This window comes from Gavialis gangeticus, unplaced genomic scaffold (assembly GCF_001723915.1).
Source record: "Gavialis gangeticus isolate Ggan-Ray unplaced genomic scaffold, GavGan_comp1, whole genome shotgun sequence".
Lineage (NCBI taxonomy): Eukaryota > Metazoa > Chordata > Crocodylia > Gavialidae > Gavialis > Gavialis gangeticus.
Genome location: NW_017728992.1, coordinates 23,617,259 through 23,633,197, shown reverse-complemented (window position 1 = coordinate 23,633,197; position 15,939 = coordinate 23,617,259). Strand labels below are relative to the sequence as shown.

Here is a 15,939-nt window from a genome sequence, read left to right as displayed (position 1 = left end):
CTAGATGTGACCTCCTGAGGTCCCTCCTAACCCTCATTTTCTGTGATTCTGTGACTTAAGAATCCAGCCCTTGAGCCACAGATCCCCCCACAAAAGTTTCAGGATTTCCCCCAGGGCAGAGAGTAGGCTGCAGGATGAGAGGAGAGCTCTGTTAAGCATCACTGCAGAGGGAAAACACCTCTCCATCTGCTTGCAAGTTATTAGACAGTTCAGGGGTGGGATGGGGGCAGGCACTGGCACACAGTAAATGCATCCAATTTTTTTAATCATCATGGTTTATTTAATGCTAAATACAGCTATTTTAACAGCAGCTCTTTATTTATTTATGATGATGATGATGGTGATGATGTTGGAGGATAGTGACTTGGAAACTAACTTGTTGTTCCACAGTTGGAAATGACACACTTGCAGAAAAGACAAAAGGTCCCTGTGCAATTTAGTTGAACTTGCTCTCTTTTCAGGGAGAACTGTTAAATCCCTGCCGCTGTGATGGCTCAGTACGGTACACACATCAACTTTGCTTACTAAAGTGGATAAGTGAAAGAGGGTCATGGACCTGTGAGCTGTGCTGTTACAGATACCATGTTATATCAATTAAAATGAAAAAACCTTGCCAGGTAATTCTCTCTTTCTCAGTCTCATTTTTTTAAACTGCAGATACTCATTTTTATTTACTGTATAGGCCAAAATCTCACCCAATGTCTATTTTTGAGGCCAGGGACTTCATATTTATGGCATACAAATAGATTTTATATCTGTAACCAGAATGTTGTAATATATAACTGGAATATTCATTTATTCTACAATGTGATTTGACTTTACGAGGCCCCACTGCAAAGCTGAAATCCATGTCAATCCTCATGGGAACCTATTTCAAAGCAGCTGATTATGACAAGAGGAGAGTAGTGAAGGTTTCAGTCATTTGGCACTGGGAGACTCTTTAGGCCGTAGCCTTCCTATAGTAAAAATTAATGCCTCCACCAGGATAACAAGACTTTGTATCCCTTTTCCATAAATAGAGCAGCCAGGTCCTCTAAGATACAGCTGTCAGCCTCAGGCTGGACATGTTCTGAGGGCTCCAGCCAGAGGCAGGAGGACTGCCATAATGGCAGCAGTGGTGGGGCTGGAGCAAGTCCAAGGGTGGCGGTAGAGAGCCAAGCTTGCTGCTGACAGCCATGCCCAGCAGAGCCAAAGGACCCTGGATTCTGTGACAGGCCACACCCACCAACTTCCGGTGCCTACCTGTAGTGCAGTGGGATGGTTTGAGAAGCTCTGTGGGCTGTATCTATATATTTGACACCCCTTACTCCACAGTTTCAGCCAGGTGCTTGGGTGATTTTTATCTGCTCCTTCTTTCATAAGCCATATATAAGTATTTAGTAATATGTATTAGTTCTCAGGATCTGGTAAAGATTCTGGTCAAAGTTTGGTTTCAATTGTTTTCTACCATTATGGATCCAACAGTGACAGGATTTGCTTAAATCTAAGGAAGTTGTATCTTTTGTTATGTTCTATGGGCCCACTTCTTGGGTCTTGCCAAAGTAGAAAAGCGATTTAAAGCAATTTTTATATCTTCTTGCTTCGGCAGCCAGCTCAGGGCCCCTCCAACTCCTGGGACAATCTAGAGTAGTAGCAAACCTTGTATAATATTTGCAATGGTCTTTCAATGACTGTTCAAGAAGCTGAAGCACATGCCTGGGCCATTCCTCTGTATTTTGTCCACACCATCATATCAAGGAGCTGAAAGCTGGAATAGTGTAGTGTCAGCAGGTTGGTATAGGCACTAAACAAGACCTCAAAATTGGACGAGAATTAGTCAGAGGGTTACTGGAATTTTCTGAATTGTAGATATTAGTTGGATTCTGTGGATCCAGAATCGATGGAACTTCCTAGGACCAAAGCACTTAGATTTTTTTCCCCCAGATCCTCTGAGTCTGAGGATTTCTTTTGAATCAGAGATTATACCAGATACTGTGAGGCTGAGAGCAATGGATAGTCCAAGGTGTCTAAAGTCTTTGTCATATCTCATGAATTTGAGGATAACAGAGCCTCTTCAGGTTCAAGGAATTCAGATCCTTTGTCCACATAGCTTTCAGAACTATCTGTTTGTTTAAGCCTGTCTTAGAAAGGGAACAGTCTTTGGAGAGCCCTCCATATCAAATCTGAAGATACTCCATACTTTGGAAGTAAGGGATTGTAGAGGGTTGAGGATCTGCTTAGCTCAAAATTGTCTCTCAGTGTTTGTTTATCTTCTTTGTCTATTGTCCCTGTGGGGCAAACTCCCTCCCTGCAGGAATTAACCCAAACAATTAGTAAAACAAACATATGAACCCAGACCCAAAGAGAAACTCTAGCCTTGGATATGCCACAGCTTGCCTCTTCTCTTCCTTCTCTATCAGTTCCATTCCAGCACCCAGTTTCTTGGTCAACTTCCAGTATCTCAGTGTCACTCAGCCCCCTCAGCTCTCAGCAGCAGCATATCTAGACTTCTGGAAGCCCTGGGCAAACTTTTAGTGTTGGGCCCTCCTTCACCAGAGATATTGATAATAATAATGGGACAACAGAAAAAAATTACGCTTTTCAAGCCCCCTTTCTGTCTGGGCCCTGGGCAGCCACCTGGTTTGCCCATGCCTGTGTCTGGCCCTGGCTCTCAGCTTCATTTCTCCCCTTCCCCTCTGGCTCTGGGAGCCTCTTAACTCCTGTGGAGCCTGCCAGCTAATTATGCTTCACAGCTGGCTCAGTCCTTCAAGACAGGCTTACAATCAGTTTCTGTCTGCCAACAGCTGGGCTGCAGCTCAAGGTGTGCACCCCACCCCAGGGATGACCCATAGTACACTACTATAGGGGTGACCTGTAGATGATCTGCTCTCTCCAAGTTTTTCCTCAAACCTAACAGGGACAAGGGTTTGAAGATGGACACACAAGATAAAGAATAGATTCTGGTTTTATAACTTCTGATTTTATAATTTTCACTAGGCATCCCCAACCTGGACTTGTTGACTGTGCTGGTAGTCTCTATAAGGACCAATCTGGAAAGACAAATTCCTTCATGGCCTTCATCTTTAGAACAGCTACTTATTAGAAGCCATGTTGTTACTCCTTCTGCACGCAGTATCACCTGAGGTATAGTCCAATAAATAAAAAGTTAAAGTTTCCTTTAGCTGCTATAGGGAAGGTCAGATATTCCTCAAGGGCCTCTGGCTGGATGCTTAGTTATGATTATTTTTCATTACAGACATTCTTGGTTGTGGAATTCTGAAACCAACCAAAGAGCTAAGTCTGTGACATTGAATTACTGTTTGTAGGAGAAACATCATTCTTATCTCTGACAATTTATTTCTTCAAAGGCACAGCAAACATAACTCTTAATCTGCTCAATCCTATCAAATAATATTTCAGAGATTAGAGATATAAATTATCTTGGGTCAGTTGGTTTCTTATAGTTTCATAGTTTCTAGGGTCAGAAGGGACCTGAGCAGATCATCTAGTCCGACCCCCTGCCATGGCAGGAAAGAGTACTGGGGTCAAACGACCCCAGCAAGGTGTTCATCTAACCTCCTCTTAAAAACCCCCAGGGTAGGAGCCTGCACCACCTCTCTTGGAAGTTGGTTCCAGACCCTAGCCGCCCTGACCGTGAAATATCGCCTCCTGATGTCCAACCTAAACCTACCCTCTGCCAGCTTGTGACCGTTATTCCTGGTCACTCCTGGCGGTGCTCGGGGGAACAGTGACTCCCCCAATCCCTGCTGATCCCCCCTGACTAGTTTATAACAGGCCACAAGATCCCCCCTCAGCCTTCTCTTTTGGAGGCTGAACAGGTTCAGGTCCCATAGCCTCTCCTCACAGGGCCTGCCCTGCTGTCCCCTGCTAGTAAAGCAAAGCTGTAGTTTGCTGGAACATGTAGCTCCAATTTTAATTTTGGTTCCTGATTATATGCATTTTTACAGGGCATCTTTTCAGAGTCCTGAAATGCATTGACTTGAAGGGATGCTTTTCACTTGAGGTTTGTGCCAAAAGATGCAGAGTACTCCTTTTAATTTTTCTCTGTAGAAGGCCTTTTTATTGAACTCTTCTATGATGACTTATCTAAGTATAATTGGTACTGACTTTTCCTAGAGTTTTACTGGGAATCAGGGATTTCTTATGGTGATATCTTTTATTGGACAAAACTGTATAGTTGGGAAAGAGTTATAATGCATTCAAAAGCTTGTCTATATCCATCGCAGTTATGCAGCTGGTCCAGTAAAAGATACCGCCCTAAGAAATCCTTGCCTTTGGCATAATTTCTGGACTGTCCCAGCTACAAAATCACTCTTACATTATCAGAGTTGTGCTATACATTTGACAGTATGATCTCAGATTTAAATTCTGAAGACAGGTCAAAACCATCATGCATTCTGAACTTGTCTCTGGCATGTAGGAGCATAGAAAGTACCTGTTTCTTTGATCAATACAAAGTTAACATTTGGGCAAGAAAATGCTACAAGATCTGAAGAGAAGATAATCCCTGGCTGTGTCTACATGAGACACAGTGTGCAGTAACAACTGCACAATAATTTAGTGCTTGCATACACGAGTACTAAATGACTGCTCAGTAACTGCAGTGACTATGCAGTAGCTTATTACTGCTGCGCAGTAGCACTGCATCAAGCTTCATGCCACAACGAGCGTCTTGTGTAGACACAGCCCCTGTCTCTGGTCTCTTTATTGCTTATTTAAGAAGGTCCTCTGTCTTTAGTAGATTTAAAATTGGCCTTGGCTACAACCAAGGCTATCACCTTAGCTTTCCATTTGTTTTGTGCCAATAAGTTCCATCTTTATTTAGCCTTTAGAAATGGCATACCAAAAGATCAGATGAAGATTTGAAATGACAGCTTGCATTTTCATAAAGCTTTGTCTCTCAGAGGATTCATGGAAGTTGCTTTCCTCCTTTTGGTACCAATTACTGAAAATTTCTGTCTTTGGTTTTAGTAACTCTCAGGAGAATATTAAAATGACAGTCTTTAATGGCAGACTCTTCCCATACTAATTGCATAAGGCTGAAGTAGTCCTAAAAATTCCACTTCAAATTTTCTGTAACTGTTTTGAACTTTCGTTAACATCAGACAAATTTTTGCCTGTTTCACTAAATTGGTTTTTAGAATTTTGCTGCTAAGAGGGGCTATTGATCATTTTCTTGATAGGACAGTTTTATTGGGTAATTTGTGTCCTGTCAAAAAAGTTACAGAACAAACAAAGGATTCAAGTGGATACATTTTTGCAGTACTGTAGCAAGGGAGGGGCAAGTGGGGCAACCACCCCAGGCACTGAAGTGAAGGGGTGCCAACAGGCTCTCCCCAGCCAGGGCAAGGCGCAGGACAGAGCAGCAAGCTGCATATTTGCTGGGGCATGGGGTGGGGGGAAGCTCCCACCGCTGTGTGCATTCCCAGGCAAGCGTGGCAAGGGTGTGTGCGCCTGTGACAGGAGTGCCACTATTGGAGCCTCTCTGGGTATGGCTCCGCCCTCCTGTAATGGGCCAACCGTCTGCTTGCTCTCCTGCCACGCCTTGATCTTATTTAATTAATAGATTGTTGTAATTAGTGGGAGGCTGCCCATTTCTATGCGCCCCGATGACAGGGGGCGCTATCTGCGGCTCCTTTTCCTCCCCTACACCACAGCCCAAGCCTTGCAGATGGTGCTGGTGTGATCTGACTTTGGCCCTGTTATGTCTTGGCCCTCCTTTTGCCCTTGGGGCTCCTTGCTGCCCCCTCTCTCTCTCTCTTGGGGCTCCCCGCTGCCCCTCCGCACTCTCGGGGCTTGTTGCTTCCCCTCCCTCTCTCTCGGGGCTCCTCGCCGCCCCGCTGCACTCTCGGGGCTCCTCGCCGCCCCGCTGCACTCTTGGGGGCTAGGCCAATGCACCCCGCAAAATACTGCGCCTTCTCCAGCACCAGGAACCACCCCCCCCACTACTGGGGAGTCCCTATGAGGCCTCCTCCACCCCTAATAGCCTCACCCAGTCCTACAGTTAAACAGTAACACAAAACACAAAGCCCCCAGGTTATAACATAAAGCTAAAACCATCCGGTCAGACAACAGTTAATCCCTACCAGGCAAATTACTCCAGCTCACGGCAGCAACCCGTGGATACTCATGCAGCCAAATCTTGGCCTTCTCTCCGCACTGGCTGAGCTCCTCACTCCTTGGCTGTCAGAGGAGGAACTGCTGCTCTAGCCTCCTGCCTGGGTTTAAGAAGGGCTAAGCCCTGTCCCTTCCTGTCAGGGGGTTTTGCCGGTTGCCCCGGCAACCAGCACCTGTGTTGCCCTGGTGACTGGCAGCTGTGCCTCCCCCTTCTCCTCACTAGGGTACTCTCTGGAGCCATCCCTGTTCTCAGGCGCAGGGCACCTAAGTGCTCTGCGACAGTGCCCCAGATCTGTGCATGGCACTAGGATGGGCTGCCACTGCGGGCTTGTCCCAGATGCCAAACTTCCTTACTAAGGTACTGAAATTTTGTATTTAGACAGGCTATGTATTCGCTGAAGTCTCTTAACCATCATGTAGTAACTTCTTCAGTATCTGTTAAGTATATATTGATTACTTAGACAAGCAAAAATACTAGGTGAATCTTATTTCATACCTTTAACAATGTTATTCCCTCAGTGTTGAGTCCTGATCAGAATAGATGCCTGTATGGATAAGTCTTTCAGTCACTGTTCAATCATTGGTATACTTCAGCTTACCTCTTTAGAACCGGCACTCTTCCAGATTGGAAGTGTCTAGACAGAATTATAAAAGAGGGGGGAAAAAAAAGGTTATTTACCAAAGTAACTGTTTCTCTCAAATTTACTGCTTCTGCATATCCACACTGACACCTTATTTTTACGTCTACCTCAGATATTTATGCAATGTACCCAGAATTAGAAGGAAACAGTTAGGAGGTATGGGATTCTTATGCCTGAAATTTTAGAATGTGGAAAAAGATGGGCATGTGCATATTTACCCCTTATCATGGAACTTTTTGTGTTGTTTCTGTATCGTGGCACATAATCTCAAAGTGGACCTCTGTGGAGGCAGTTTGTTTTGGGAATGAAATTAATTTTGGAAATAGTCTCTTTTTCAATAGGTTTTTTTAATGTTAACCTGTACATTTCAGCAAATATCACATAATGTGCAAGGGCCCGATCCTATGTATATCTTTATGGGATTGAGCTCCAAGAAATTATTAGATAACATTCAATGTAGGAATTCTCAGTCTAGTCAGCAGGCACTGAGAGAAGGCACTGAGAGAAGTGAATATGTAAGTGGAAAAGCTGGTACTTCATGCTCCAAAGAGCAATGTTTTTAATTTGTTTTTTTTAGTGAACCAGATTTAGCCATAATATAAACAAATCTAACTCTATTAATAATAAGGAAATTATTTCTTCTTAAGCAGGAATGAATTCGATTCAGTAAGAGGTATGACATCATGATGTGCAAAAGGACTGATAAGAAAATAGATATTAAATAATTAGACTATAATAAAAGGATATGCTAAAAATTTTGAATGTGACTAAGCAGGAATGAGAAGAGTTCATACAGCTAATACAGAGAGAGAAAACACAAGGATGGTGCATCTACATGCACAATTAATGTGCATGAATAAACTCTGGCGTGTACTGCTCCAGAGTTTGTTGTTTGGGCAAAACATTTTAATGTGTGCCTGGAACCACAGCACATTGAGCTAGGTCAGAGCAGCTCTGGCTGGTACGGGGCCCGGGGGGTCAGCCTGCCAGGCCAGGGCTGCTCCCTGCAGCTCAATACGCTGAGGAGGAGCTGGTTGGTGCATGAATGTACTTCAGCATGAGGCTAGCCAGTAGGCAGCACCCTCATGCCCCAGCCATGTGCGCTGCTGCGGAGTAAAAATCTCTGCAGCAGGATAGTACTTCTATTTACTTGTGTTTGCAAGTACTATCCTGCTATGGAGTAAATTAATTTACTCCAACCTAATAGAGGTGCACGCATAGATGTGTGATGTTTACTGAGCAGCTAATTAGTCTGCTGTGCAGTAAATGTTTCATGTAGATGTACCTGGAGAAAATATCTGTTTGTTAATTCAAATAATTTGTAATTATGTTTTCCTAAAACAAGACATTATTTTAATTTGATAATTTAATTGATAAGCTGTTCGTAAATCGATTACACAGACTAATATATTAGTAAAGTATTAATTCCGTTGTAGTATTCAATAATAGGGCTTTGAGTCTGGCAATGTTCAATAATATAAAAGCTATTAGAGCTAAAAAAGTCATGCTGTGACAAAATGGTCTAATTTCTTTAAAAATAAGCAAACACTTGAGTCCAGAATAAGCTTCTTCTCTTTAATGGTTTATCTGTTACTCAGTTAGTGTATACTATCATACAATACTGTTCCTTGTGGTGTTCATCTTTCCTGCAGTCCACCCAAATAATACATTATAATTTGTTACTTTACATTTCTGTAAATGTTCCATTTTTTAATAATGCTTTAGAAACATGTTCTAAACATATAATGACTTTAGAAACAGGTGTTGAGAAAAACATTAGAAAAATAAATAATTTACTGTGAAGTCAGATTTATATTTTGCATGGAGGCAACAATGGACGTGTTCCAGTAAAAATGAACTTTTTAAACCAGTAACACATGACTTGTTGTATAGTTATGCCTACATACCTTAGCTGCTTCAAGAAACATGAGGTCAAAGGTTTTCAATAACACAAAATGCATTGTATGATGCCTGACATTTATATAGGATTTTTATTGCCAAAATCTGTTTAGCAATCATTAACTAAAGGGCAATCTTGCAGGTTTTGCAGATGTGACTTAAACTAATAGTCTCATTAAAGTTAATTACTGCATTTACCTATATACCATACACACTTTTCCCCCCAAATTTAATCTTCCAAAATTGGGGTGTGTCTCTTAGGAAAGCTGATTTGCTGCTCACAATGGAAGCATGGGAATGCTGTGAGATGGCTGCTGCTCTTTTCCCTTCTCTTCCCTCAAGCAGCCACATGGAAGGAGGAGTGGAGTCCAGCAGGGGAAGATTGGCAGGGGTGGCAGAGGGGAGTACAGTGGTACCTTCCCTAAAACAAGGTTCCTTTCTTCATTCTGCCTTCCCAAAAAGGTGCATGTCTTATTTAGGGTCTCCACCCTGCACCTGGCTCCGGGCAGCCCCATTCCCCCTCCCTCCCTCACTGAGGGTACCTTAATTTGCACCCCACCATTCCCCTTCCCTCTGCCTGCCCCTTCACCTCAACAAACTGAGCCCCTGGACGCTGCTGGCCAAGCTGCCGGGCTGGCTGCATGCATGTTGTGGCTGTGCACATGCATGTGGCATTTATTGGCAACGTTATCAGCCACAACAGCCAAAAAAAGGCTGATTGTCGATAACGTCAATTTTCCTTTTATCTGTGCTGATACGGTATGGACCAATGTATTGGTGCACTTCTAGTGAAAACCCACCCTTTCAGTGAGTGGAAGAATTGAAATAGGGTTGCAGGTTGAATTAAGAGGTAGAAGTGAAGGAACATGGTATTTAGGGATCACAGGAGTCAAGGGGTCAATATAGAAGCTAAAACCCCCAAGAAGGAGTTTGGGAGATTGGAAGGAGAGGAAGAGAGGAAGCACACCAAGGCCAGGAGTTGAAATTGGAGAAGGATGATAGAGAACGGTTGGGTGGATGATGTAGGTTTCTAACAGTAGGGAAGGCAAGAAAAGAGATTTATGAAGAGCAGTTCAGAAAAGGAAAAAGAGGGCAAAGATCTGTGTAGGGAAGAGAAGGGTTGGAAATAGAAAGAATGGGAGAAAAAAGTCCAGTACTCCAAGCTTGGTCTGATCTAGGGCAGGAAGTAAGAGGGAATTCTAGTTTAGACAATACCTTCATTTGATTCCTCCCAGTCTGGGGATGGTAAGGAATGTTTTGTGAGATGGACTGTGTAATTTACTAGTGTGGTCATTTATTTGGAGTGTTGGGGTGCTACCGCTAGGGCATGAGGGTAAACATGCTACACATCTCAGGTGTATCCAAACATGTGTGGATGTTTGGGTCCCCAGGGACAGGTAGGACCAGTGCACTTTGTGCTGTAGCTACTTGTCCCCAGAGAATATCCAGAGGTCCAAAAAATCCATGAAAAAAAACCCAGTACAGTGCACTCTCAGGCAGTACACCCTTGTACCACAGAGAACACCAAACTGTGCGGTATGTGGCCCTGCAAATGTGTTTGTGGTGTCACATACCGCACAACTGTGCTCGTCTCCTCATGAGCAAGGAGAGTTGGTAGAGTAGCTGTAAACATCTAGTTGCACTTGGTATCCAACCGATTTACTTTCAGAAAGAAATCTGTGCTCTTGCAGATTCCCTCATGAAATCACCTGTTCTAGTCAAGATCTCAGTTCCAGCACACTAATGCTTTGTGCCAATTAAAACTAGGGTGTACAAACATTGGTGACTATACTGTGGATGACAATTTTGCATTATCAAATTGACAATGATACATTTTTGTATCTATTTTTCTATTAGCCAGTTCATTGCCTTTCACAAGTCAGATTTAAGTATACAGTGATATAACATGACCCAAATACATAAGATGGAAGTAAATAATTAAAAATAGGGTATTGACTTTATATGCATTCCTTTTGTTTCATATTCTTGATACTAAGAGTCCTACACAGTTTATTGTTTGTGTTTTCTCATATGTACTTAAATTACCTATAGATAATTAAATTTTAAGACTGAAATGCAGATGATGTACCATTACAAAAATTAATGTTTTCTGTGTTTCTCTCTACTTTCTTTCTTCTTTGTAAAATACACATCTTGTGCTCAAGGAAATCTGAATATTTAGATGGTGTGAGCTTACTGTTATTTGGTCGTAAACTGTGAATTATGTTTGAAAATAAAATTTTAATTACAGTTGTCACTCTGGTCTAGTGGCAAGTAATTTTTCTATAGCGAATTATTTTTTCCTCTCAAATGCTGGGTTAACTTGGAAAAAGAGAATAAATGCAATATCATTTGAGGCATATGACATTTGCTGGGACTTAAGAACCCAGCTTGGAAGGGTATAATAATAGGCATTAATACTGCATGATCATTAATTGACAAGAAATTTCTCAAGCACATACAATATTATTACTGATACTATAAACAGAAAATGTGAGAAAATGAAGATAGAGTTGTGGATATTTTAAAGAGGCAAGGAATTTCAGTTGAAAATTAGTTTCTCAGAGTTAAAGGAAAGTATGTCTAATTCATTCTCACCATATCGTTTGATTGTATTTCTTCTGTTAGGGGAGTTTGCCTAGTTGTCAATGATGCCTGAAAATTTTAAAACATCAGTATTTTTGTCTCATGCACAGACCAATTTCCTGTCATTCAGAGTCTTAAATTTCCTTTTGGTGAAGGTCAGTGAAACTGCACTTGTTGGAACAGTGCCTTTGCAGCCAATTCCAGCACTTGGCTGTCTCTAGAAACTTCATCTATTTTTTATTGACAGCGTATTCTTTGTTTTTATGCTTCTATTCTGTGGTTCCTTAGCAGACGTTATTGTCTGTTTGGCATTCTGGATGCCTACAACACTTGATACTTGTCAAAGCCTAGATGCTTCTGCATCAGTTTTGTGCTTTTTGTTTTAAAGGTTTCTCAAAGCAAATTGTACTGAAGGCCTCAATGCTTCACCCGCTTATATGTGGCTAGTAATCTTTTTATCTTAATTTCTAATTCCTTTGATCAAGGAAACATCTTCTCAACCTATGTTGTTTTGCTGCATCTTAAATTTTCAGTAAGGAACTTTGACTCTACCAGTTAGGAGTTTTGCATGTGATTTATTCTGCTTTCTTGTAATTGATAGAAGCTGCACTGAAATATTGTTTTCTGGTCTTCTTCAGGTTCTACCTAAGCTTCAGTCTTTCATAGCTCAATCAAGTTGTTTCACCGATCTGGAGTTTTCATTTTAGGCATTTTGCTCAAGAATAAAATGCCACAGATCCTCTAAAACATTTTGAAATTCTGACTGTCCTGATCCATAATCACTTCAGCGTGCTAATTTGAAAGCAGAAGTCCAGTTCAGATTGTATGTGTGGAAATTGACTCAGCATTAGAAATACAAATTGTTTTGTCTCCACAATTGATGGAGACTTGCATAAATGCTGAAAGGGCCTTAAAAAGAAAAAAGCACTGGCTCAATGCTGCTAGCAAAATAGTTTTCTAACTTAGGTATGTATGTGGCATTAGTCGTGAGCTTTCCTGTGATGCAGAAGTACATCAGAATTATAACACCTTAAAGGAAACAAAGCTGCCTGTTCCTGCTGGGATATTAAAACAGCAAAGTATTGAGGCATAAGATAGAGGCACAAAGTTGTCCCACTTTTCAGAGGCATTGCAACATAATTCTACCTTGATAGTGTCCATGGTTATTGTGGAGAACTTCATTATCTCTATGTGCTTCTGCTTCCATGGAGCTGGCCTGGCCTGATGGCACGCAGAGGATACGGAGGCAGGAGCCAATTTGGCCTGATAGCATGTGGCTCCTGTGTGCAGTGCCAGGAATCCTGGGTGACAGTAGGAGCCAGCCTGGTCCTACCTGAAGGCAAACATCAGCAGTCTGGGCTGGTACCATGCATCATGTGTAGGCAGGCCCCAGGTCTCAGGCAGCATGGTGTGCCGCTGGGGGTCTTTGCCTGCAGTGGGCCACAAGAGCCCTGAAGGCCCGCTGCTGGTTGTTGCCACTGGGGGCAGTGGGAGCTCTGCGTCATGGGGTTGGGCAGGGTCCCACCCCTCCTACACAGTCCCCCACCTGCACACAGTTCCCCAGTAAATTGATTAACAAGTCCACCTAAGTGAAGGAGCAATCTGATCAGAGACCCCCTCCCCAGGTTATGATTTTCAAATCTTACAGGGGGGCTCTTGTCTCTTATGGTGGGGCTCAGCCCCCTGAGGGCCAGCACTGGGGACCCAGCTAAAGAGCAGATGAGGTGGCTGACCTCCTGGCCATTTGGGGCCAGGAGGAGACACAATTCAACAGTTCAAAGCGGGCCACCACAATGAGCACATCTTCTGGGAGACAGCTGCCCAGATGGCAGAGTGGGCACACCAGAAGACAACATCAGTGCAGCACAAAGGTCAACTATGCAGCCATGGCCCACTGGAAGCTGGCCAAGGGGTGCAGGCAGCTCTGCTACAGTGCCCTACTACAGCCCAGAAAGTCATGTAGTTCCTGTCTGGGTCTGGCACGTGTGCAGACATGGGGCCACAGGTCCAAGGGGATGGATGCTGTCACAGGTGATAAGCAGGTCACAGCTAGGCAGCATTCCCCACTGCCAGACTGCTGTAGTGAGTACAGGGTGGAGGGGCCACTCTAGGTCAGGGCTGGTGCAGCAGTCCAGCTAGCAGAAGGAGCTATTGCCTCCAGATGCCAACTGGCCAGGCCTCAGAAGCTCCAGAGGGCACATAGCCCTGAGCACACCAGGGAAGCTTTTTGTATTGCTAGGGACAGCACAGGAACAGCACAGTGCCTAGCTCCCCATGACTGAAGATCTGGGAGGAGCTAGGCAGGGTTAGTTTGCCCCAAGTGCCACAATTTGCCCCACACTAAAGTGAATATTCAGACATGTGTGCTGAGGTACAAATCTTCAGCACAAATTTGTGCCATTGCTATTTGAGCTGCTGCAAGTGCCTGCATATGTGGACATGCCCATTAAGTCTGGGAACATTTAGGAATAATGTAAATTGTCCTTATGGAAGGACAGTTGCATAATAGGACAATTGTCCATGGTTCTGTGGCAAAGGATTCAATTTCAAATTACTCTGTCATCCTATCTTAGATTTCAGAGGTGCCTGCACACATGCTGCTGGGAAGCTGCTCTGACATACTGTAATTACAGCTCATTGGAGCAGACTCAGTTAATTGAGTCCGCTGGAGTGTGCTAATTAGCATGCTCCAGCCAGCCTCCACGCCTCAGGTATCAGCATCCCTGTGCTTCAAAATGGTGGTGGGGGCACTTTAAAGCTTGTTTGACAAGCTTTAGATAAAGCGCCCCTACTGCCATTTTGAAGTGTGGAGGTGCTGATACATAAGGCACTCCAGGCAGTTTAATTAGAGTTGCTTTTGGAGCCGCTTTAATTAAAGTGCCCCCCTCCCCACCCTCTAGCACATGTAAAAATGCCCCAGGTGTGCCCACAGATTCACTCATTGACAAAAATAGCTCTCTATCTCCTCTAGATCCTGAGAACTGGATTGCAGACTCTGGCTTACAAAACATATCTGGCCCACTGGAAATTTCTTCAATTCACAATTCAACAACTGTCACAGTCAATTCAAGGTTCTATTATTTGGTCCATCAATGGCCTCAATTATATATCTTTTAACCACTAGCAGCTCACCTCATAAGACAAGTGCTACACGCTTATACATATTTTAATGAATGGTTTATTTATATTTACATCATGTCTGTGATATTCAAAATGTCATCTATCTTTTAGTCAACATATTCCTCAGGATCAAGGGAAGATAAATCCAATCTTACTCTTACCCAATCAATAGGGTTTATAGAGGTAAGTTTGGACTCAGTGTTGGTCAAAGTACCTCTGCCTCTGGACAGGTTCCAGACAGTAGATGAGCTCATCTCCAAGTGACACATGCAACCAAAGACTCCAGTAAAAGTGTATTCTTGTCTGCTGGGCTCCTGACAGCATGTACTTGTATAATATACAAGACTGTCTTCACAGCTCCTTTAGGGCAGGTTGAGATTTGTATGCCACCTAATTAAGCACTAGAGACACCAGTAGAAATTCCTTTGGAAGTGGTGAATTCTCTTCTATGGTGGATGGATCCAGTACACGTGTCAAGAAGTTATATTTCTCCTTCTCCAACAAAATTATTGCAATTGTTTGAAGTAATGTTTCATCTCTTTAAAGAACACTCTTGCGCTTACAACTAAGCAGTATGAATGTACCCAAGGAAGGGCTCTTCTTTGCTTTGCTGGGCTGCAAAGACAAGAGGAAATTGAGCAAGTAGAGTGTGGAGCAAGTAGAGGCAGCAGCTACTCTCTAGGATCCTGTGAGACATGCTGGCCTGACTCTGTAGATAGGATTTGTTGTACTGAGGTATAAGGGCTTTCTGAAATATCGGTGGATTATGTTTGCCCTTAGGCCCCAGGGTAAGAGGTTTTTGGACAGTTGTAAAGACACTCAGTCTCTGAGGCAGTTTTAAAGAGGACTTACTCTTCTCTGCATTTGTTTTGGCACACTTAGCTTGGTTCCTTCACAGACAGATACATCTAAGAGTAGCAAATTTTAGGTTCAAAGTCTATGGCCTCAAGAGGAACAAGTATATTGGAGTAATGAATTGTTTTTGTCTAACTTGCTGCATAGTTTAGCTAATGCTGCAGATAAGCAGCATTCAGATTATAATAGGCAATACAAAGTTGATGTATTACATGAAACAGGTGGGCAGTGCAAGATCATCTGCATGTGTCAGGAAGCCATTTTCCTTTGAGAATGCTGTATTTGTCTTGCTGTCAGTATACCTGTTGGATGTTCAAAACAACTTGGTGGATCAGCTGAGCAGGAAGAGTTCAACTTCTCACAAATGGGAAATGAAAAATATAACCTACTGTGAGTATCGGGTTCTCAAATGATCTGGTGAAAGACATGCCTCGTGTTCTGTTCTTAGGGAGGAATGAGTCTTAGTTTTCTAATGAATGAATTTCTGATTGGATAAATTTCCCATTCCATTGGTCTTTAGGGTGTTAGGAACAATTGGGCAACTTGCAGACACAGTAATAACAACAGAAACTCATCCAATCTAGATTTCAGTCCTCATTAACTTTTGTTTTCCACCCTTATGATCAACTCTTGATTCTGCCACATGTTATGTCTCTGATTAAAAGTTGAGTGCTGCACCTGGATACAGTAATTCTATATCTGATAGTTTCATAGTTTCTAG

The 15,939-nt window shown here is 42.9% G+C and overlaps 1 protein-coding gene across 1 annotated transcript in view; it reads left to right on the top strand.

Annotated features, from left to right (window-relative positions):
- Positions 1–338: 338 nt before the first annotated feature.
- Positions 339–15,939, top strand: part of MARCH11 (membrane associated ring-CH-type finger 11) — a 47,764-nt gene continuing 32,163 nt past the window's right edge. The window contains exon 1 of the mRNA XM_019521365.1: positions 339–617. Coding sequence (XP_019376910.1) covers positions 600–617 — 18 coding nt within the window. The 5' untranslated portion in view covers positions 339–599. The remainder of the gene's footprint in view (positions 618–15,939) is intronic.